This window comes from Protopterus annectens, chromosome 8.part0, assembly GCF_019279795.1.
Source record: "Protopterus annectens isolate FY-2018-M chromosome 8.part0, PAN1.0, whole genome shotgun sequence".
Classification (NCBI taxonomy): Eukaryota; Metazoa; Chordata; order Ceratodontiformes; family Protopteridae; genus Protopterus; species Protopterus annectens.
Window position 1 is genome coordinate 944,939,930 of NC_056741.1, and position 25,931 is coordinate 944,965,860.

Here is a 25,931-nt window from a genome sequence, read left to right on the forward strand (position 1 = left end):
AATTCCCTTCTCTACTAAAGGGTAAAGTACCTCTTGTATGGAGGATGTACTAGGTATCTCAGAAGGGATATACTCAGTTAATAATCCAGGATATACCCCATATTGTAGCAGAGAATGTTTGTTTTTCTTTACTGAACTTAGGCAATAAGTCAACTGAGCTATGATCTGGTGGGTGGGTATCAGGATGGCTAGAATTTCTATGCTACCAGTCTTCCAAAGTCCTGAAAAGAAGGCTCAATCTCTTTAGGTATTCTGGTAAGCATTTGTGAAAACCACTTTTTAGGGGAGGAAATATCAAATACAGGCTAGTCATAACTTTCACCAATAATATTAATCAGCTCATTAAATGTAGCCCATGGGTAGGGTGAGATTGAAAAATGTGAGGGTGAACCCTATTGTCGAACACGGACGTTTGAAAATGGTAATATCGATGACAAAAAAACCTAGGAACGGGTTTTAACATGGGTCAAGATAGGTGTTCAGTGTTATTCCGAACTATAAACATCTCCCCAATCTTGACCCATGTTAAAGCCCGTTCCTAGGTTGTTTTTTTGTCATCGATATTACAGTTTTAGAACTTCCGTGTTCGACAATAGTACAGTCGATGGAGTTTGTTTTGAAATTTTAATAGTAAACCGATTATACACTTCTTCTTTGGCATTAAGTTTTAGTTTAATATGAGCACAGATGATTGCCATTTATACAATTTGTTACTGAGTGATACAGCAAGAATTCTCTCAAAGTAAAATAAGAGGCATTACTGTACTTGGCAAATAACAAGCTTATATAAATTATAACTTATAATAATAAATTATAACAATGAACCTGAATTTGAGGACCAGCAGAATTGGTTAGATGAACAGCTGTTCAGTGCAACAAACTACTGACTAGTAACATCAGTAAAATAAAAAGGTGGAAATTAATGCAGTAAATAAATCTTTTTCTTTCAGCTGCTCCCACTAGGGGTTGCCACAGCGGATCATCTGTTTTCATTTCTTCCTGTCCTCTGCATCTTGCTCTGTCATACCAACCATCTGATGTCCTCTCTCACCACATCCAAAAACCTTATCTTAGGCCTTCCTCTTTTCCTGTTACCTGGCAGCTCCACCCTTAGCATCTTTCTCCCAATATACTCACCATCCCTCCTCACCACATTCCCAAACCAACACAATCTCACCTCTCTGGCGCTGTCTACAAACCGTGCAACCTGAGCTGACTCTCTAATATACTCATTTCTAATCCTGGCCATTCTCATCATACCTAATGCAAACCTTACCATCATTAACTCTGCCACCTCCAGCTCTGACTCCTGTCTTTTCCTCAGTGCCACCATCTCCAACCCATATAACATAGCTGGCCTCACTACCATCTTACAGACCTTCCATTTCACTCTTACTGGTACCCATCTGTCACAAATCACTCCTGACACTCTTCTCGATCCAGTCCACCTTGTCTGCACTCTCTTCTTCACATCTTTTCCACACTCACTGTTACTCTAAACTGTTACTCCCAAGTATTTAAACTCATCCACCTTTGACAACTCTATTCCCTGCATACTCATCATTCCTCTGTCCTCCCTCTCATTCACACACATATATTCTGTCTTAGTCCTGCTGACCTTCATTTCTCTCCTCTCTAAAGCATATTTCCACCTCTCTAGGGTCTTCTCAACCTGTTCACTACTGTCACTACAAATCACAGTGTCATCCATAAACATCGTAGTCCACGGGGACTCCTGTCTGATCTCATTTGTCAACCTGCCTATCACCACTACAAATAAGAAAGGGCTCAGAGACGATCCTTGATGTAATCTCACCTCCACCTTGAACACATCTGTCAGTCCTACTGTACACCTCATCACTGTCACACTGCCCTTGTACATATCCTGTACTACTCTTACATACTTCTCTGCTACTCCCAACTTCCTCATACAATACCACAGCTCCCCTCTAGGCACCCTGTCATATGCTTTCTCTAAGTCCACAAAGACACAATGCAACTCCTTCTGATTTTCCTATACTTCTCCATCAACACCCTCAGAGCAAACATCGCATCTGTAGTGCTCTTTCCTGCATGAAACCATACTGCTGCACACTAATCATCACCTCCCTTCTTAACCTTGCTTCCACTACTCTGTCCCATAACCTCATGATGTGACTGATCAACGTTATCCCTCTGTAGTTACTACAGCTCTGCAAATCACACTTATTCTTAAACATCTGTACCAATACACTTCTTAACCACTCCTCAGGCATCCTCTCACTTTCCAAGATTTTGTTAAACAATCAGATTAAAAACCCCACTGCCATCTCTCCTAAACACCCCCATGTTTCCTCAGGTATGTCATCTGAACCAACAGCTTTTCCATTCTTCATCCTCTTCATAGCTGTACTTACTTCCTCCTTGCTAATTCATTGCACTTCTTAGGTTAGGTTAGTTAGTACTAGGCTAATTGCCCTTGTGAGCCCATTGACAGCCTAGCCAATTATCCCTTGTGAGACTCAAACCATGCACCTTTTGTTTGTAAGGCAAACATCTTAACCATTAGGCCATCCTTCCAACAACTGAATCACTATCCCCAAATCATCCAACCTTCTCTCGTTTTCATGCTTTTCATTCATCAGCCCCTGAAAGTACTCTTTTCACCTGCTCATTACACTCCTCTCACTTTTGAGTATGTTTCCCTCAGCTTATTATTGTATAGTCGACATTAATATGATAGACCCACCTTAAATGTCAACCAAAACCTTAAACAGACAAAGTTGAGAAGGGCAGAATGTTGCAAACACACTTCCTATTGTGAATTCAACCTTCCTCAACATCCGTGGTGGGCAGTCCGACACGACACACCATGTGACGCAATGATTCCCTGCACCCCCTGCACATTATATATTACAACTCCAAGATCGCACTACAGCGGTGAAAGGGTAAATTTCCTGATCCACACTGTACCACGATCTCTAGTTAAAAGATTGACTGCATCTGTGTGAATGCACTGTGCATTTGCTGAACTGGGACTCGCACAACTGAAGGTTCGGCAACATGGGTCAGCCATTCATAATTTGACATCCTGTGGTCACCGAACATTCCCTCGAAATTTTAAATGTAAACCGTTTCCCTCATTATATTTATTACCCTAACCTGCTGCACATCTTTCCCAGCCTGGTCCCTCTGTCTAGCCAATCGGTGCAGGTCCTTTTCTCCCTCCTTAGTGTCCAACCTTTCAGACATCTCACCATACGCCTTATCCTTAGCCTTGGTCACCTCTCTCTTCACCATACGTCTCATCTCCTTGTACTCCTGTCTAATTTCTTAATCCCTATGACAATGATGTCATACCAAGCACCTTTCTAGCTGTCTCCCTTACCACCTCTGCTGTGGCTGCCCAGCTATCTTGTAACTCTTCACTGCCACCCAGTGCCTGTCTTAACTCTTCCCTGAACTCCACCTTAGAGTTATCTTTATTCAACTTCCACCATTTGATCCTTGTCATTGCCTTCACTCTCCTCCTCTTCTTCTCGATTGCCAGTATCATCCTACAGACGACCATCCTATGCTGCCTTACTACGCTTTCCCCTGTCACCATTTTGCAGACTCCAATCTTCTTCAGACTGGCCCTTCTGCATAGGATATAAGCCACCTGTGTGCATCTTACTCCACTCTTGTATGTCACCCTATGCTCCTCCCTCTTCTTAAAATACGTATTCACCACAGCCGTAGCCATCCTTTTTGCAAAATCCACTACCATCCGACCTTCTAAATTCCTCTCCTTAACACCATACCTACCCATCACTTCCTCATCCCCTCTGTTCTTTTCACCAACATGCCCACTGAAATCTGCTCCAATCATCACAATCTCACCCTAGGGTACACTCTCCACCACTTCATCTGACTCGCTCCAAAATTTTTCTTTCTCATTCATCGCACACCCAACTTGTGGATCATATGCACTAACATCACACTATCAATTTACAGTTTCATAAACATCACTCTATCAGACATTCTTTTCACATCCAAAACATTCTTGACATACTGTTCCTTCAGGATAACCCCTACCCCATTTCTCCTCCCATCCAATTCATGGTAGAACAATTTGAACCCACCTCCTATACACCTGGCCTTACTTCCCTTCCATCTGGTCTCTTGCACACACAATATATCAACCTTCCTTCTCTCCATCATATCAGCTAGCTCTCTCCCTATACCAGTCATACTGCCAACATTCAAAGTTCCTACCCTCACTTCCACACTCCTCACCTTTGTCTTCTCCTCCTGCTTCTAAGCATGCCTTCCCCCTCTTCTTCTCCTTTATCCAACAGTAGCCCAATTTCCACCACACTCCGTTGGCTAACAGAATTGGAGACGGTAGTTGTTAACCCAAGCCTCGAGCAATCCGGTATGGAAATCTGTATTGACGTCCGCATATTTGATCTGGCAAAAAATTTACACAGGGTGCCCTTCCTGATGTAACCTTACCCATTTATTCAGACTAGGGACTGGCATGAAGAAATACACTGGCTTGTGCATTCCCCAGTAAATACAGTAAGAAATGGACACAGTGTTTACACAGGCATACAGACTTGGGAACAGCAATGCTTTTCTTTCTGTGTTAGACTATATCTTCCTTTCCAAAACATCTGACAAGCCTTGAGGGGAATAAAAAGACAAAAATGATCTCAGTGCAATATCAGTTGTCAAGAATGGGTTCCATGTATCCTACAATTTCAATAGCTTGCTAAGATATATTTTTGAAAGACCATAGCCACCCTTATTATTCTTTTAACTCTGACCTTCAGATGCTTACCCCAGCCACTGCTTAAACTTTGTCATTTCTAAGCTGAATGTTTAAAAACATTTTCCTGTCCATCATTACACCAGTAAAGTTATATGTGAACTGGAAATTCTGAAAATCGCTAGTTCCAGCTGCATGAACCCATTCTGCTGTCATACGCTTACCTCATTGAGAGCCTGTCTGTCTGCTTTGGACAGATTCTTAGCTTGGTTGTCTGCTTCAGCCCATTCCTTCATCACCTGTGTGGGAATAAAACAGAAAGAATCAGCTACCTCGCAAACACCATAAACAACAGTGCACTACACAACATATAAGAACAATGAATAAGTCAGTGGCCTGACGCAAGAAGCAGAAACAAATCCAAATAAAATTATCATTAGCTAAGTTAACAATGAGGACACCTTAAAAGTCCTATATTGTAATAAAGTATCACTGTCTTAGCAGACTATGGAATCATGTTTGATGTTGCAAAACCAGAAAGGCTGCAAATTCTACTGCCCCCATAAGCTATAAGGGCTTATTTTAATACTAAGACTGACATGAGTTCTACTCTGCTATGTTGCTATACTTTGAATAAGACAGCAAGAAGAGGTTCCCTCCAACAAAAGTAATTACTGCTACATAGATGTTGTAATCAAACTGACAGTCTAAAACATCTATTTAATGACTAGTCTGAGATGACCAGTGTCTCCTCGCACAGGCAGAATGACCTAGTGCTTCCGTGCTTGTATTTACATGCTACAGGGGATCAGGTTATCTGAGATGATGACATCAAGAACTCAAAGGCCCTTTCTGATGCTCCTCTATGCCACGGTGAACTTGGAGGTCTGTCTCCACCCACTACAGAAATATCAGAATAGGAATAATGACTACAAAAGTATCATCCTGCAGTACGGCCAGTGAAGTGGAGAAGACAGTAAGAAGCTTAAGGGCCCTCCTTGGCTCTTATGAAGGCCTCCTCTCTTCTGTGTTTGACCAGGTCTGGAAGAGGAAGCTGTAGAAGCCAGATTGTAAAAGCTCACCACAGAGTACAGGATGTGGTTGTCATGCTGGAGGTCTACTAGGCCTGGCTAACCACCATAGCCTCTAAGGAATAGGTACCAGGATATTTACCAGGATATTGTTCTTAACCTCCTGTTTAAAATGTACTGCTGTTCCTTCAGTTGCAAGGTCAAATAACAAAACCTTAGAGATGGGCGTAGCCTCTCCTCCACATAAATACCAAATTATATAGTTTTTAATGAAAACATTTGATTTTTGCAACTAATTTTGTTGATAAGGACTCCCTCCAATAAAATTTTTCTTGGAGCTGAAAACTCCTTCCAAGATATCATGAAATGTGATTCCCCAATGGCTGACCACCTAAGTTAGTGTACACACTATTATATTTCCTTTATAGCTGCAGCAACAAGATAGTCTTATGTTCTGATAGTCTTATGTTCTGACAGACAAGTTATCAACTGTGTCTTGCAGGTGGAACATTTTATATTGGAAAGATATGTGATGAGGTAGCAGTAAAACCATAATGGAAGTAACTGCTCTTCTGTAGAAGTGTTCTGTTCTTAATTACCAAAAATGCTTCGCTGATTTATTTAAATCATACTCAACAGCTACAACGAAATAATCTTTTGGCTGTAGTCATACAGAAAAACTGAATAGATAGTGAAAATAAAACATCCAAAATATTTTGTAATCTTTACTGTTTCACAAAACTACTTGCAAATTTAACATTAGGATTTTAACTGGAAATGAAATTAATTGTAAGAAAAGATGCAAGAAAAGTGCAAAAATACACTTTAAAGGACAAGCTCAGCCATGGCATCCAACAGAAGTAGACTCCAAAGTTTACTGACCTAGCCAATGCACAAACACACAAAGGTAGAGTGGGATGCACTGTACCCCATTGCAAAAACCAGTAACAGTCTCATAAAGCTCTTTCTCAATTTATCTCAGATACACAGAGGTCATTGAGCTTGTCCAGAGCCTTACTCATTAAAAGTTACTGCATATGTGACAGGTGAAATTAATACTTTTTAGAGTACTGCAGAGTATACTCTCTTACCACACCTGTCTAATGCTTTGGACTTCTTGCCTGGCAGTAAAGCAGCAAATTATGTGATCACTAGGGTCTATGCTGCAAAAAAAAAAGATATAATACATGAGTCAGCACTGGAAATCTTCATAAGCGGTGCTACCCAATCAATGACTTACATAGCATACTGGCATTCTTAGTGTCTAAGACTGGAAGAGAGTCAGCACATTGTGAGATTTCCTAAAAGGTACCCGGATCCAGTCATTTGGGTGTCTAAATGGCCCTCAAATGATTGGATTTTGGGTGAGAAATAACCCAAGGCTCCTCAAGGTTCTCCCAAGTAACTCCACTGGGCATTTCTACAGGAGAAACATGGGCTTGCAGACAGTCAAAGCTCCTACGCATAAGCTTGAAGGCTTCACTAATCATATAATGGGGAGGTGAATGAGGTGTGAACTTACTATACTTGTCTAAGTCTGACAGAGTTGCCTCAGGATTTCTAGAATCAGCAGAGGGCCTGGTGTGTGATGGGGGAAATCATGCACTCTGCTACCATAAGAGTAAGGTCATAAGAGGAATCTAACAAAAGTGAGCATTAACAGTCCAGATAAGGGACTGACACAGGGCTGAATGCTAGCCAAAGACAGGGTGGGTTGCAGACAGGTGCGTGTTGGCCTTCAGAACAAACACTTTAAATGATGCTCATTATCACTCTTTACACGAGTTTGATTTCCCAGCGTCAAGTGAGTAGGTCAGTGTAGGTATGAAATTGATCCCGAGAGGAAAGTCCTCAGTCCCAAACATCTCTGACGTATAACAGCACAACTCTAGACTCTTTTTTCCAAGCTTTTTGAGCAATGGTTCCAGTAAACCATCCAAGGGCAGAGTGGTGCAAGAAACTTGGAATGAATCTCAGAGGGTGGGAGCTGAATTTGGGCATCTTCTGGATCCCTTCATACTCAGCTGATGCTGAAAACTGTTTTTTGCTTGGTAGCCAAGGGCAAACTCAACACCTGTATGGTGGGACAGGGTGCTTACTGGACAGCAGACTTACCATGAGGGCACTTAGACCTTGGCCTACTTTCTGAATGCTTGCTTTTTTGATTCTCCAAATTATGCCAACAGATGCAAGGAACTCCCCCCAATCTCTGCATGAAGAGCTGTCTACTGCTGACATTTTTCTGATCAAACAGTGGCCCACTATTTTTTTTTTGTTCCATTTTCAACCAACCAGACTGAGCAGTTGTAAACTTGGTGCTCTTCTCTGATGTAATAATTCCAATGCCAGTTGGGCCTTGGCTGGTAATCTGATGGCCATATGGGTACTTCCACTGTTTAGACTTTGAACGTAGGACTTTACAGATGACAGGCAGGATCAATGTATGAACTGTGCTTGCTGCAAAAATAAAAAAAGAAATGGGAGCCCTAGGGATGTGTGTATTTATGGAGTCAGCACATTTCATCATAGTGTACATCAGAAAAGGTGTACCAACATCTAAGTGGAAAAGACAAACCAAGTCAAACATGGCCCTCAACAGCCAGTATGGGATTATTATTTACTTTGCTGACCAGATAAACAAACTGGTAAAAGATTTTTCAGCCATAACCTAGACCAAAAGGCAAAGATTAGCTATAGGTTTGACAGTAGGGTTAGGATAGCAATTAAAACAACAGCAACCTTCTAGTATTTCTCAACGTAACAATTAGCAGAAAGGACATTTACAGTATAGCTATTAGTTTTCCTTACAAACTATTTATGGCATATTGGTTGCAGATAACAGTAGTTTGTAGTAGCTCAGCTAGTATGATACACATCAGTAAGCTACATGTCTGGAGGTCACAATTGCCATTTGGCATAATCAGTAACTCCTTCATTACTTACAGCATGTTTGTATTTTACAGCAGACTGTAGCTTTTTAACTATTTGTAGACAGCAGCAATCTATAGCATTAAAGTTACAACAGTTTTAGTTCCCAGCACTCAATTTTTAATATATAATACCGTTACGGTCACTGTAAAATCCAATGTGGTCACTCTTCATATAGGCTGTCAGGGCAAAAATGGAGTAGGAGAAGCAGGTCACAGAAGGAGGAATATCAATTTGAGGTAAACAGGAGGATAATATTTCTGTGACAGTACTATAAACAATGACGGCAGTAAAGACAGTAATTAACAAGTTTGAAAGTGATCATAGTATACTGAGTAATAAGAGTGAGACATTTGTAAGCCTTTTAGAGAACTAGACCCAATGGATCCCCGTACTAATGGTGAGGTAACTGTTTGAAAACGTTCTGCATAAACTTTGTATAATAAGAAGACTGAGGCTTGATGTTTATTATCAGAGGGCAGAGAAACTGGGTTTATCATCCACTCTTTCTTTAGCACCATCAGGAAAAGGAATATTTTAGATATTTGGTTAGCACAATCCTAAACTGAAGACAGTCTATTTTATTTCTGATGCCACTTGGGAGGTGATTCAGTTTACCATACGCAAGTTTTCTAATGCTGTTCCGCTATGGTGAGTACAGACTATGACCATTTTAGAGTTAAAGATTTTCTATGCTTGTTTTTGTGATATAAGAAATGCTCATGTTAATTTTATGTCTTGGGGTGATATCCATACCTCTCCTCTCAACTGTGCAGATTGTTCAGATTTTTTGGTTCATATTTTTGGTCTGTTTTCATAACATTGTGTTTTTTCTGTCAAACTAGTGGAAGATCATTCAAAACTGAAGTTAGAAAATAACAACATACATTTGAGTTTCAGACTTCATGCCATTCAGAAAATTCATACTAATGGAAAGCCTGTTATTCTATCAACTTTCTAAGTTTGTAAGAGCAATACTTAAAATTGCCCCTATTTTTGAGCCTTTGTCCCACTTTTATTTATGGCTTTGTCCAAATTTCTTGCTCTATGAGGTTGAGAGGTATGGTGGTACCTGTTATGAAATAAGTTAGAAGTGCTGATAACAGGAAGGCTGCAAGAGATAGCCAGGACAGCCAGCCAGCTGACTTCTTTCTAGGGTAAGAAAGTAGTTTTCATACTGGGGACTTAGTGCCATGACCCTACAAATTTTACTGGTGGTAGCTTAGATGAAATGGGTACTCTTACAGGAATTAAATGCACTGGTCGCTATTCCATAATGCAGTTTAGATATTAAAACAATCTTGCTAATGGCTTCCTGGTTTTCAGGGTTAGGTCTTTAAACACAGTATACAGTCTTTAAGCTATGTCTTTACATTGTTTTCAACATATTCTGTAAGTTCCCTAAATGTTAGGGATACAGCCATTTAAAAAAGCAAAGTATTTGTACTTCTAGATTTCTTCATGTTTGGTACCAACAGGAAATCAAACCCATTAAATTCTACTGCAATGTCTGACTCTTCAGTGGCAGACAACACACACACACAGTATTAAATGAGTTTGTGGACGGCTTGCTATTCGTTTCTGCAGTTCCAAAAGAAATCCATAATCATTGTTGGTGGCTGCTTATTGAACATTGTTTACAGCAGACACAGACCTCTAAATCTAGATATCATTAGTCTATAATGCAAAGGGTGGCTGCGGTGGTGCAGTAATTAGCATTGCCACCTCACAGCAAGAGGTTCTCTGGTTCGATCCTCGGCTGGGGTACCTTCTGTGCGGAGTCTGCATGTCCTACCTGTGGTTGCGTGGGTTTCCTCCAGGTGCTCCGCTTTCCTCCCACATCCCAAAGACATGCTGTTGGTGGATTGGACACTTTAAATTGGCCTTAAGCATGAGTGTGTGTGTGCCTTCTGTGGAAGGTTGGTCATTGGGCTGGCAACTTGACACTGTAAAACTCCACTGCCAATCATGAGTGGACAGGTGAGCCGCTGTGGCGACCCCTAACCAGGAAAAGCCAAAAGAAGAATAATTAGTCTGTAATGCAAAGGCTTGAGAGTGCTTTTGATATGATTTACAAAGAGATAAAAACAATTGGTCTTAAGAAAAAAATACTATGGAATACCTGATGAAAAAGGTACCTTGATCAGACAGTTGGTCACCACATTGAACTGTAAAAGGCCACATGGTCAAGTAGTCCTGCATCCATTTTAGTGCATTACTGTTAAAACCAAACATGTACTAGCTGAATAAATAAACAGTGGTCTTCACATTCAAAAGCTCTTTAAGGTCTAAGATCAGCCTTCCTACCAGTTCACCTCTTTCCATGCCTATAAAATGTATGTCTGTTGCATACTAAATTGCAGTGAGTGTGAAATTAACTGCACTAAAATCATGCTGGGAATTAAAAAAAAGCCAGCTGTTACGTATAATTTAGATATCTCTGAAAATATGATCTTATTTTCTTCTGTGGGGCAAAGATTGCTAATAGCATGGATTGCTTGAGGTGAAGAATGGTAGCTTACATTCTGATAAGAAACAAGGAGTATCCCTTTGTTTAGTGATACTGTAAATGTGTAAATGACTTGTAAATAACTGGCACAGCCATATACTAGAAGAAATGAGAGGCTGCATATGGACTAGATTTATTTTTAGACAGATGGTCTATGAAGACATTCTTAGAGGAGATAGTGGCGTGATGGAAGGCTTGGTAGTGGCCTGGTGGATTGCCACTACTAAATCTAATTTGGTCACATTTATGTAGGAATTTGTTGTTTGAGTTGAGTTAATATCTGAGGCATGGTATTTATACTAATTTAGCTGGACACTAGTACTACCTGAAGTGAGATGGGCTGGATATAGGCGGGAAGTGTATTTAAAGAGCTTGTATAAAGTTTTGAATCAGAGGTTAGTAAATGTTGTTTATTAGATATGTAATTAGATTGACCATCTCTGCTTTTCAGGTGGCATTATTTGAAAAGGATAAGGAATGTACTGTGACCACCTAGGTTCTTTCTTATCTTTATACCAGGTCTTGTCTTTTTACCAAATTTCCTTTTGTAAATATCTGCTGAGTTATGGGCATCTTTTCCCTTTTTTCTATTAGCAGGAAAAGTTTTCTTTATGGCTTTATTTAGCACTGAGTTGCATATTTCCATATAGGATTATCCTATTGATATAACAAGGTATAACAACAGAACTAAGTTCAAAATGCAACACATCATCACTAGCTTCTAAGGATAATCTTGTAATTATTGTTGAAAAGTTCATAGCTTCATAGGAGGATACTAGGCTATTGGCCCTAGGGCCTTTATAAGCCTAGCCATGTTATACCATTGTTCCCTTATTGACCAAGTTGTATGGTCTATATTTGGAGCACAAGTCTATGATCATCACCGACTGCACTTATCCAAGATGGAAGAATAGTTCTGCAAAAATCTTACCATAACCATAGATGTAGTTCTCTTCCACGTTGCAGTATTCATAACCTTTGATTTAGCCTCTGCCTAGCAACCCAAACATCCAGCCAGTTAAAAAAGCTTTAGCCATTGCAAGGTATATGGGACATCTGACGTTGGCTGTAGGGATAGTGGGCCATAAAAGTGACGTCTCCATATACCTTACTCAGAATGCCCCAGTCGGACCCTATTCCCAGGATAGTTGCACAAGTACTGAATCATCCAGCAATGCTTTTCTCTTTTCCAGGGGGGGTAGGAGGGTGTGATAGAATACTGGAACATGGAAGAGAAGGACATTTATGGTTATGGTAAGATTTTACACTACTATCTTATGTCCTTCTATTCTCATATTGCAGTATTCATAACCTTTGGGTGAGTGCTATAGTTCATAGGAAAGAAGAAGAGGGTGGTTTGGAGCTATTTTCCAAAAGTCCATGCAGGATTGCCCTAGCAAAAACCTGCTCTGGATCTTAAGGTGTGGTCCAGTTTGCATGTGCTTGGTGAAGGTATGGACAGATGCTGAGGTACCTGCTTCTAGAATAGAAGCAGTGTTCATCCCCTTGAAAAATGCTCCAGAGGAGGCCACAGCTCTAGTGGAATGGGCTTTTATGTTAAAGTCCAGGTGTTTGCCATGGTAAGTATAACAAAAGGAGATGCCTCTGAAAATCCAGGTAGAAAGAGTTTGCTTTGTCACAGCTTTTCCAAGAGCCCTGGGATGAAAGGAGACAAACAGTTGTTCTGATCTCCTTAGAGATTTGATCTTGTCTAAATAGAATCTTAATTATCTGCGAACATCAATGAAATGCAGGACTCTCTCACTGTCATTTTGTGGTTGGGGAAAAAAGGTGGGGAGGGGAATACATTACTTCAGGGACAACTCATTGACCACCTTAGGCATGAAGGACAGGTTAGTTCGTAGGATTACCCCATCCTTATGGAAGATTAAAAAGGTTTGGGTGACCATGAGGGCCTGGAGCTCTGACACTCTCTTGGCTGATGTCAGGGCCACCAAAAGCACAATTTTCCAAGTGCAGTGCTTTAGAGAGGCTGTAGCTGCTGGTTCAAATGGGGCAACAATGAGCTTCGCTAACACATAGTTCAGGTCCCAAGGTGGGGGAACTGGCCTATGGGGGGTCCGAGATGAAGAACTCCTTTCAGGAATACCTTCACTTGAAGTCTAGAATCTAGTGGAGGGGCAAGAGGCAGACAACCAAAAATAGCAACAAGGTGAGCCTTAACAGAGGAATATGCCAACCCTGCCTGCAAGAGGCAGACAACCAGAAATAGCAGCAAAGTGAGCCTTAACAGAGGAATATGCCAACCCTGCCTGCAACAATTCACATAAATAAGACAGCATTAAGGGAACCTCTCCTTGAAAAGGGTCTAGCTGTCTTTTTAGACACCAAACGGAGAACCTTTCCATTTGGGCAGATAGGCTCTCCTAGTATTGGGTTTCCTGGCTTCCTGCAGGATATTTAGCACATCCTCAGAGCAGACGTGTCTGAAAGGGATCAAAACTCTATCACCCACATGGTTAGGCTCAGAGACTCCAAGTGGTGATGGATTAGGGCTCTCTTGTCCTGTGTGAGTAGGTCCACTGCATTAGGTAACTTGTGATGATTACCCCTGGCTAAATGCAGAAGGAGGGGAAACCAGTGCTGTCTTGGCCAAAAGAGAGTCACCAACAAGATATTTGGTTTATCCTATTGAATTTAAATTAGGACTTTTTGTAAGAGTGGAAAGGGGGTATGTGTACAGAAACATCCCCTTCAATGACATAGAGAAGGCATCCATTGCCCTTGCTAGGGGACTGGGTGCCCTGGTACAAAACTGTGGAAGTTGTCTGCTCAGAGGGGAGGCAAATAGATCTATTTGTGGTGTACCCCACCTGTGGACTATGTCCAGAAACACATCCATGTGTAGCATCAATTTGTGGGATTGTGACATGGACCTTCTCAAGACGTCTGCTTGAGTGTTCTGAGCTGAGGGGATATAGACAGCCTGCAGAGTGACAACAAGTTGGAGTGCCAATTCCAAGCCTGGACTGCAAGTCTGCACAGCAAGTATGATCTTGTACCCACCTCTCTGTGAACAACTTTAGGGGTCCTTGCTTCAGAATATCTTGGAAGGCCCTCAGTGCAGAGATATGAGCCCTCATTTCTCTGATGTTGATGTGATCCCTCTTGCAGGGGCCTGTCCATGTGCCTTGCACCTTCAAGCTGCCCATAGTAGCTCCCCAACGCAGGTCTGAAGCATCTGTGTACATTTCCTGGACTGGACTTAGGGGTTGTAAAGGAAGTCCTGGGTTCAAAGAGACGATCCACCCAACAAAGGATTTCCTTCTTTAAGCAAGGTAGGAAGGGAATGGATTGGTCCAAGTGGTGTGAGTGTTGTGTCCATGTGGACCTTAGGTACCAATGAAGTTTCCTCGTGTGCAGTCTTGCCAGTGGCAAGATGTGGAATGTTGAAGCCATATGCCCTAACAGTCGGTGGTATTCCCTTGCTGTCATTGCAGGGGTGTGGATGACAAGCTTCCACTTTTTTGGGCAGGAAGAATGCCATCATAATGTCTGTCCTGATTCTGCACCCCAGGAAGACTTGGTTCTGTGAGGGGTTTAGGCTGGAGTTGATGGTGAAACCCAGAGACTGCAGAACAGAAATGACTGTCTGGAGATGGTCCTGGAGGGTACTGTAATAATCTGCCTGGATCAGGAGGTCATCCAGGTATGGGGAAAATCCGCATCCCTAAAACCCTGCAATAAACTACCACTGGAGCCAGACACTTGGTGAATACCCTTAGAGCAGGAGGTAGTCCAAAGGTTAAAGCAAAGAACTGAAAATGTGAGGAACCCACAGAAGTACTTCCTGTATTTGGTCTGGATAGGGATATGTAGGTAGGCATCTTTGATATCCAAGGTGGCCAAAAATAGCCAAGACATTATCAGTGGAAGTGGAGTCTGAAACATAAGCATGCAGAAGGTGGGTACTTGAAGAAAAAGGTTGAGGTGAGAGAGATCCAGGATGGGTCTCCATGGACTGTCCTTTCTTGGGACCAGGAAAAGTCTGGTCTAAAATCCCCTTCCCCTTTCTGACATAGGGACTGGTTGAATAGTCCCTTGAGAGAGGAGGCTGTCCAAGACTGGTTAAAATAGGGGCTGCTGGTCCTTTGGTAACTCTGGGATGCCCCTTAAGAGTGGAGGAATTCCCAAAGTCATGAAGTAATCTCTTATACTATGATTGACAAGACCTATTTGTCTGAGGTAATGCTTTTCCAGACAGGGAGACAGTGAGACAGTCTCTGGAAAGGGGAATAGTATGTGGAGGGGGTGGGAGAAGAGGCAGGTGGTCATAGACTATTTGCCTTGTCCTGAAACGAAGGTTTCTGTGTTGGTGTCTGAGCAGGCCTGGGAGGTGGCTGTTGTTTTCTGGAACTCTTTTTACCCCTAGCAGGAGGAGCAGAATGCTTTCTAATGAAATGGATCTTAGTAGGATAATTTCTATGGAATTTAGGAAAAGGTGACACAAACAAATGTTTCAAGTCCTGTAGTTCTTTTGAAGGATTTTGAAAAGTTCTGCCACTTTGGCCCCAAACAAGGCAGTATTGTCCAGGGGGGCATCTAGGAGTTTAGCCCTGATATCATCAGGTAGGGGTTGCAGCCTCAACCAAGAGTACTATTCTGAGTACTGTGCCAGAAGCTGCTGATCTGGCCAAGGCTTTTGCAGCATCATAACTGCATTTGATTGAGTGTCTTGTCACTTGTGAGGACAAGGAGATCAGGTTACAGATTTGCGAATTTGTGGCTGAATCAGGGAGCTCAGCCAAGAGCATGGAAGCCTGAGTCAATAGGGCCAGGGAGTACTTACACATATGCATCTGATAGCTGATGGCCCTAAATGTCAAAGTAGCAGAGATTTACACCTTCTTGCCAAGTCTCTCCATAGTCTTACTGTCCTTATCAGTAGGAAGGACAGAGGTGGACCGTAGCAGTGTGGAGGGTTTGTCTGCAAAGACAGACATGGTACCAGGATCTGCAACAGGACATTTAATATGAAATTTTGTCCCTTCTGGGACCTTATAAAGTCTGTCAAGCCTTCTAGAAGCAGGTGGTTGGGAATCAGGATTTTAGAACCTGCCAAAAAGGCGTCTAAGAAGGCTGGGAGGACTGGTGGAATGGCAGAAGGAGAAGGGGTACCCATTTGTAGAAATCCATAGTACCTATTATGGACTTCAGACATTTCTGTGGAGTCCCATTTGAAAAACACTCTCATCCGAGAGATGATTTCTCCAAAGGTAAGATCCTCCCCAGGGGAATCGGCCCCGGCAGAGTCCTCTTCTGGGGAAGCATATCATAGGAGGGGAAGGCATTTGTGAAGCATACGACAGAGAATCCTCTGAAGAGGAATCTGAAGAGTCTTCACCCTTTGTTGAAAGAGGTTCTGCAGCCTGAGGCCTAGGGCTCTTAACAGGCGAGGCAGTCAGAGGAGAAGCAGCCATTGTAGGCCTAAGAGCCATAAAGCCATTAAACCAACTCTGAGAGAAAGCTTGCCAACCATGCAAGCTCTCAGGAGGTAAAGACACATGCTTGCCTTTCTGTTTCCATTTTAAAGAAGAAACAGGCCTGGAAGGTATTGGCCCTAAGCAGGGCCTAGGTTCAGAAGCCTCATTAATGATGGAAGTATTGGTCTGGATGTCCACAGTGATCCGAGATTTCCCCTCATTGGCGCTCGACATCTGCATAACCTCAATTGGATGTGCATTCAGATCTTGCTTTTGTGGCTTCTGGAATGGTACCTGCTATACCAGAATCATCTGGTTCCATCTGTTCCTCCAGGCATACCTCGGCCACAGGGGGAACGTCAAGTGGAAGAGGTGCAGTAGTAGTAGGCTCAGGCCTGGTAACTTTGGCCTTCTTTTACAGTGGCTTGGAGGTATGGCTGGATGGCCCTTCCATCACAAGAGCAAGAAATCTGAGGTGATAGTTCTCTAAACAGATATTAAGGGCATACAGGTGGCTATGAAAAGTCTTTGGGACAAAGGCCTGACAAATCATGCAGGCCTTATGGTCATGGGTGGGCCCTAGGCAGACACAGGTCATGGGTGTCCTTATGTGGGATCTGATGTCCGCAGTTACACTTTCCTTTTCTGGATGATATGAACCTGGGCAGGCATGCAGTGACCAAAGAAGAAGAAGAAAAAAGGCCCCGAGGGAGCACTTATCTTTAATGGCAGGATCCAATGGCAGAGATGGCAGGATGAGCTGACATTTGACAAGCGGCAGAGAAGTTCTGAGGAAGGTATGTGCAAATGTCACCTTTTTGGCCCACGTACCCTATGGCCAATGTCAGATGTCCCACATACCTTGCAGTGACTAAAGCTTTTGTATACTGGTCAGATATTTGGGTCACTAGATGGAGGCTAACCCAAAGGTTATGAATACTGCAACATGAGAATAGAAGGACATCATAGGTGACACCCCTGGGGTAAATTTATGGTCTCCCATCCAGTTGTCTAAGCTACCCTTAAATAGGGTCATTGAGGAGCTCTGTTTTATGTGAATTGGGAGTGTGTTCAAGAGGAGTGGCAATCTCTGGGAGATATATCTGTCTCTCCAGCATGTCCTGTTAATGTCATAGGCTTGGCCAAGATCCCTAGAGTAAGTGAATCTTGTCCCATTTGACTTGTGGATGCGCAGCATTTCCATTAGGGCAGGAACCAAGACTGCTCTGTAGGCCATGCACAAGTTGTGTTGTACTCTATTAAAGGTCTGATGAGGGATGAGTATAGGGGAGTTATAACATCCTTATCTCTGGATGCGATGCCCTTACTTATGAGATGTGCAACCAACAACCACAGATAAAACCAGTAATGTACTGTTGTTACACTTGAATTCTTCAGATTCATTTTTAAGTTTTAATCTGAAGAATTCAAGTGTAACAACAAACGAAAGTGCTAATTAAACTTTGTACTCAGTTTCACCGGCCATTGTTTGTTTTCTTTACATTATGAGATGTGCAACACAGAAAGCCTTCCTTACCACTGTGGACACATGGTGATCAAAGTTAAGGTTGCTGTCAACCTATGTTCCCAAGTCTCTCGCCCCAGGGTTTGAGCTAAGGGGGGGGGTACTGTTAAAATTGTAATTTGCAAGGAGTTCCCCTTTGCCGAAAGGGATGATAAACTAAACACACACAAAAAAAATGCATTAAGTCCATGGCTTTGGCACCAATCGTTTGTCTGTGTAACCCCTTTTTTTGTAGTATGTCAATGTCGTTGGATGACCCAATGCTTCCACCTAGTTTGAAGTCATCAGTGAACTTGGTAGGCCACATGCCATCTTTTTTTTGCCTGGACTTATGAGAAATAAATTCCAAACAGTAGGGGGCTCAGCACAGATCCTTGTGGTACACCACTGGCAACTGGTCTGTTGGTAGAGGTAGAATCCACAACTTTGACTGTATTTGTTCTGTTGATGAGCCAGTTGGCTACCCATCTAGTGACATATGGGTTAATTCCCAGCTGGGTGAGTTTCTTAATGAGGCCTGAGTGGGAGACTGTGTCAAAAGCCTTGGCTAACTCAAGATACGCTTTATATACTGTTTTCCTTCATCCAGGGCTTTGGTAACATTCTCGAAGAAGTCCACCAGGTTTAATAAGCATGATCTACCCTTAACAAAGCCAAATTGGGTTGGGTCAAGAGTTTGAAGATCACCTATGTCTTTGTTAAGGTCCATGATGATTCGAGCCATGGCCTTGCAGATAAGGCTTATGTGTCTATAGTTCCCAGGGATGGTTAATGGACCCCCTTTGTGCAAGGTAATTACCGCTGCTTTTTTCCACTCTGCTAGGACAAAGCCAGTACTTAGACTATGGTTGAAGAGAGTGCCAAGTGGTTCTGCTAAGTCCTGTTTTAGACCATTTAGCAGACAGCCTGAGATGTTATCCCATCCCACAGAGGCTGTGTTTTTGGCCATGGAGAGTGCGGTTATGACCTGCTCTATGGAAATACCAGGTAAAGGACTGATGACAGGTATACATTGGCGTATGTCTGGTGGAGACAGAGAGGTGACGATTGTGCCAGATCTGTCTGTTAGTAGGTTGGCGATGTCCTCACTGTCATTATGAGTGGTACCACTCACTACTAGTTCAGAATAAAGCTGGCCCTTCCCTTTTAGATTTCTAACATCATGAAAGAATGCCTTGTGATTGTCCTTAGACAGGGATACTAGTTTACCTTCGTAATTGAAGGGAATATTGGCTATAAAAAACATTGAAAGTCTTAGGAAATGATTACTAAAGTTGTTTGGCTTTGTTACAAGTAATTTGTATCTATTATGTACACTTGTGATCACAAAGACTATTAGGAAATGATTACTAAAGTTGTTTGGCTTTGTTACAAGTAATTTGTATCTATTATGTACACTTGTGATCACAAAGACTATTAGGAAATGATTACTAAAGTTGTCTGGCTTTGTTACAAGTAATTTGTATCTATTATGTACACTTGTGATCACAAAGACTATTAGGGGGATATTTCCTGCAGTACTACAAACAATTTGTGTTAGCTTATTTTAACTAAGAAATCTATTTAGCTAGTGTTTTGTTCATCCATCAAAGTCAGTATTTAAGCTTACTATGGTAAGCAGGTTCCCTTCCTGAAGCATCTTAATATTAGCTGGTGGAAATATATCTGCTATAGCAACATTCTGCTTTGTGTGGTTTCCTGTTAGCAGGTGTATTATTAACCAGTTTGAGCTGTTACAATGCTTAGCTTTGTTACACAAGTTTATGTTAACTTAACGTATAACAGAACAGAACTCCAAATACTTCCCAGGAAAGCCTAAGGTTATGGGTTACATCTAGTAAAGAAAATGGGTAAGTGTTTAACTTCAACAGAGTTTGTTATCCTAATAATGCCTAGGCTGACATTATTTATCTAAACTTATTTGCCCTTTTATTATTTACACTTCCTATATTTATGTGGCATATTCTATAAGAAGTGCTAGAACTTTCTTAAGTGTGAATCTCAATCTAACATTTACAGAAGATCATAACATGTCTATCGTTTGTCAAAAAAGTTTGTCCAATAATCAGATTTATCAGGGGAGGCTCTAGTGGCTCTCTTTCTCTTTGAAAAGGAAATCATATTTGTTACCACACCAAATTAATTGATTGGCTCTCTGAACATGCTGACACTGCTAAGGAAATATTGGAAAAGTATATATAGCTAGATCAGATCAGATCAGTATAAAATTGCAAAGTTTTTCAATACATTTAAGGAATCCATCTATTACAGTTAATACACAAAGCATGAGTTTTCAGTGTGCTTTAAACAAGGAAAGGCTTGCATTTTACTTTAAAAGCATAAACACTATCAAACAACCTAAGACTCAAACTGCCATATCCTACTTATTTCAGTCATAACTTTTTTCAGTCAGTCACTTACATCACTAAATAATATTGGAAATCATTAGCAGGAAATGAAAGGTGTGATAAAATGAGAGATGCTAGCTCAAAGACCAGAAATGAACTCTTCCAATATACATCAATAAGCTATGAATTTGTTTTCCTAGCTCAAAATAAAAGTAATTACTTGCACCATTAAAAACTAAATATCTGATTTTTTAGTCATCTTAAAATAATCCTGTAAGGCAGATGCCAACAGAATGCACCAAGTCTGCACATCCAAGGTACAAATAGTATCCATGTTACTCCCAAAAGTTCAGTAGATCACCACCAGAATCCTGTCATGAAGAGAGGGGATATCATGTAATGAGTATCCTTAAGGTTGTATGTGTACATGTACAGACACACACACACACACACACACACACACACACACACACACACACACACACACACACACACACACACACACACATATTCACACACAGTGCACCATTCTAAATTAGACACCATGGTCCAGAACAGATTATAAGAAGTGTAATCAAGTGAACAAAGAACTGGTTGAGACTGCACATTAGGCTTGACTGTGCATTCTATTACTAACAGTATACCTGTAGCAGGCATAACTGCTAACACCTAAGTGATCCTATGCCTATTGGGACTCATAAGAAGATCTACCAGGTTCACTGTAACATTATGTTCTACTCTTCCCATCTTGCTGAATACCCCAGAGACCTGTCTACTACTGAGTGGGCCCACTTCTCAGTCCCCCCTTGCTTGTAGATCTCCTTAAAATCCTTCAATGTCACCTGGAAGGAGATCTTTTATACAGGATATGGCTCCCCATTCAAAAATGCAGACTGAAATGCTATGCCCAGAAAGTATGACTAGAGAAATAACAAAACAGTTTTGCTTCCAAAAGACAGGACTTGAAAGCATAACTTATGCTAGCCAAGGTAATCTATCATTCTAAGGCACATTTCTGAAGCACTGTCAATCCTCACACAAGGAATGTGAAAACATTTTTGTCAAAACATGCAGGATAACTCAGGTACTTACTGCAAGTTCACACTAAGAGTCTGAAAGATGCTGCCTCACAAAGCAACGTCAGCCAAAGCACCCTTTTAACTAATCTTATTTCCTTATCAGTAGCTAATAAGAATTTCTAACCACTCCCAAAATGTCCTTTCTGCAGAAAATGTGTCCATATTCTGCAAAGTTGATGGAGGATGTTCTAACAGCACTTTCTGCCTAGAAGATGTAGGCTGCAAAAGGTTTGCATAAAACTTTCTAAAATCAAAGGAGGGGGTGCTCCTGCATAAATTCCCCAAACCTGTTAAAGATAGCAGCAAAATCTTTAGTTTAATTGGTTGCCAAGTTATTTAACAGAATCTTGTTTGAATGAATTGTAAAGAGGCAACCAAAATTCATATGCACCAAGACAGAACCTTCTGAATGTAATATATATTTATTGATATACAGTTTTACTTTATTCATTAATAAAAATCCTGAAAATATTGTCCACTGGCAGATACTTTACCCAAGACCTCCAGAACACCATGCGGTCATCAATGCTACTAGACCAACAACAGCCTCTGGACAGACAGATGGTGGATTTTTCCTTAGAATTCTAGGTTCAAATCACAAATGAGAGCTAAACTTGTCCTTTCACTTCTGTGAGTCTCTCTCTGTCTAAATAGAGGGTTTTTTATGTATTTGTGGCTGAATCAATAAGGCTGTAAGGGAAAACTCAACACCAGTCTGTCCAGATGCTCTTGTTGGTCTAGTGGCATTGATGTCATCTGGTTGTACAGGAGGTCTTGGGATCGAGTCCTAAATGACAGCTAAAAATCCTTTCACATCTATGATCTTACAGCTGTCAGTAGAACACCTGCAGCCAAACAGCTTTCAAACAGTAACTTCAGAAACCTGTAAAGAAGAATATTTAACTATGTAGAGCACTGAACCATATACTCAGATATATGTACCTGTAAAGTGTTATATTAAATGTATAGAGACTGGAACAATCTTCATCTAGCTTAATTTGCCAGAGCCCTTGCTTAGCCTCAACTACAAAGAACAACAGCATTCAGTGCTGTTGCTATGACTTCCGCGACTGTCTGAACTGAATACAATTCCCTTTTGATGCACCCACTTAGATCTTCAGGATCTGTACACATAATTATTTTTCCTATATTTCTGCTGACCCCATGCTATTTACCTATTCAGTCTGTTCATGTTCCATAACAGTGACTTCCATAGCTACAGCATCACTTTATTCTTGCTCATTCCTAGTACTAATGGATCACTGGTACTGTGAAGGGAGAAATCTTAATGCCAGAGTCACCAGGCAGGCAATCCAAGTCTGAAAATGTATCAGAACATTTCCAAAAAAAATCAGTATTTTGGGTTTGTGTTCCTGATGTTGTAGTGAAGAAATAATCAGAAAAACTCTTGTACTGCATATACCAGACATCAACATTATTAACAACATGAATTTTTGTTCTGATACCATGTATCTGAGCATTATATATCACATCTGACTTTGTTCTGCATGAACTGAAGTGCTGCTCTTACATTTTTTGCCACTTCAAAATGATAAGATTTACTGCTATGACCTCTTAATTTGTTTTTGCTTTTGCAGAAGCCTGTGTTCGCTAATAAAGTACTACTGGTGCTTTAGCCATTCCATAACAACAGACATGTACAACATCAGTTCTTTTAATCATACCAAACACTTCAGAATCCTGTGACCCATAATGTTGCTTGCTTTAACAGAACCTGCAAAGTCACTACTTGAAACAATAATATGTACTTTCTTCACACAAATGTTTCAGTTTACATCATGAATTTATCAAAACCATGCGTGCTGACTTGAACAGACAATACAAAACAACTAAGCTCCTAAATTTAAATTAAACAAACCAGACATGCCTTTAATTTTAAAGTCTTATGACCATCATCTATCACTTAACATGATAAAAAGTGCCAATCAAATTCATGCCATCTTCACTTTTGCAAATCATCATTTTACCAAAATCTAGATGCGTTCACTGTATGCAGCTCGTGTGTGCTAACAAACACTTTTATTTTGCTTTGCTTTTTTTGCCTCAGCTGTGTACACATCTTGCTGAAACACTGTATTTCACTTTTTACAGATCCGTGCAAAGTATGTACAAACCCTAGAAGCCTACAAACTCTCGTGAAAGCTTTGCAATATGTCTTGTCATAGCCATTGAAACAGTGCTTTCATTGCATTATGATGAAGAAAACGTAGCTATATTGCTGAAGGCTCTGAGCATAAATGTAGAAATGTAGTAGGAAAAAAACCTCGGTTCCACCACAGTTGTAAAAATGTTAAAAACAAACTTTAATCTTCAGTAAAAACAACAAAAATAGGAGCACATTAAAATTCCCTGATAAGCGCTTTCGGCTTACTAGCCTTCATCAGATCATATGTCTTTGCTGTGCTCACTCTGAATTTAAAGACAGGATAAACCAACAGAATAAACCGATCAATGTTCTTCTGTGAAGTACTGCATATTGTTGAATGAACTCAATAACAATATGTTTTGGCAAACAAAGAAATTCAGTCCCTTCGATGCTATTGGATAGCTACAGGACAAGAAAATTGTAGATTGGATATTTGAAGGCATAAATACAATTGGCTATAACAAGAAGCAGGATTTATGCTGTATGCAAATCATTAACTTTGTTGCTATTGGATAGTTCTGCCACTAGGATACCAGACATTTGATACCTTGAGATACAATAATGATTGGCTCACAGCAAGACACAGGAGATATGCTGTATGCAAATTAATGAGTTTTCATTGGTTATGACTGTGTCTGGAACATTGATTGGTTTATTCTGTTGGTTTATCCTGTTTTTAATTCAGAGTGAGCACAGCTAAGACATATGATCTGATGAAGGCTAGTAAGCCGAAAGCGCTTATCAGGGAATTTTACTGTGCTCCTGTTTTTGTTGTTTTTACTGAAGATTAAAGTTTGTTTTTAACTTTCATTGCATTATGGTCAATGCCTCAATGCCAATTATTACCATATGCAGTCTTGGCTACCATGTGGTTGCCAGCATTATGATTTATTAATGTTGTTTTACTACACCTGGCATCATTCTACATAATTTGTCCGTAAACTATGTTATTTTACAGACCTCTAACTTTTCAGTCAAGCTTATAATAGCTGAGTGTTCATTTGCTGAACACACTGATCTGTTTCCCTGTGTCACATCTCCCTATTTTAATAGTCTGTCTCTTGCCAGATCATTTCTGATTCCATACACAATTCTGTCTCTTACTAAAGTGGGTGGGGGGGTTGTTATTCACAATCTTGTGTTCTGTGCTCTAGCTCAGTTATAAATATAAGCAAAATCTGATTTCTGGACTCCTTAATTTCTACAAAAGAATAAATGTCAGGATTCTGTTTTTTTGTTTCAGAATTCTGTTTGCCTTCTCTGGGTTTCATTCATTCCTAAGTGCTCTTTTGTGAGTTGATCACAAATGACTTGATGCCTTGTCAGGGAAGAGATGGACATATTACTAAATGAAAACCTTTAATAATAAATGAAAGTATAATAAACACTGATGTCATGTTAATGGGTCTTAAATTGCCTGGGTCAGGTGTAAGCTAACTTTTTTATAAGTACCACTAAAATATGTCACAAATGGCCATGGATACACTTATATACTAAAATTTTATTTAACATGTACGATAACGGTTAATAAATTCTTGTAGGAAACCACTAGGTATATTGTTTGGTTGCATAATATTTCAGTTTTTAATTTTTCTTGTGAAAGCAGCTATATCGACAGCACTCTTACATAACATCTTTGCCAATTGTGAAGTTAATGAATAATTTTACTGCAAGTGTATTTCCAATACTCTCTTGCTAAATGACTAGTTTATTACATAGTGACAAAATGGTGCATTCACCAGTTTTCCTTTTGAGTATGGAAAGCAATTAGAGCTTTATATCTGTGAGCTTTGATTTGAAAGCAATTAGCGTCTGTAGTTGAATCTAGATATACTCCTATGGCTAGATTCAGTTTTGAAACTTAAGTAGTACCTATGTCTTTGTTGTATGCCTTGATTAATATTTTTTGTGACTCAACCAAAGATTTTTTTTAATTAACCAGTTTACTTGAGTTTTAACAGTTTGTATAAAAGGTAGAAATAGGTAATATCACAGAACTCTGTGACAGTATTTACTATAGTCATTTATTACATCAAACTTTCCATTGGTTAAGTATAGGATGGATGACTTACTCATGTTAAATGCAAAGGTAATACGATTTGTGTTAGCTACTGTGAGCAATGCCAACCGTGGATAGCAGAAAGTTAAAGTTACTAATTTGTCGGTAT

General features: G+C 40.6%; 1 protein-coding gene across 3 annotated transcripts in view; it reads right to left on the reverse strand.

Annotated features, from left to right (window-relative positions):
- Positions 1-25,931, reverse strand: part of LOC122809173 (amyloid-like protein 2) — a 1,365,390-nt gene that overhangs the window by 393,147 nt on the left and 946,312 nt on the right. For all 3 annotated transcript variants that reach the window (XM_044080467.1, XM_044080466.1, XM_044080465.1), the window contains exon 8: positions 4,957-5,031. In XM_044080467.1, coding sequence (XP_043936402.1) covers positions 4,957-5,031 — 75 coding nt within the window. The remainder of the gene's footprint in view (positions 1-4,956; positions 5,032-25,931) is intronic.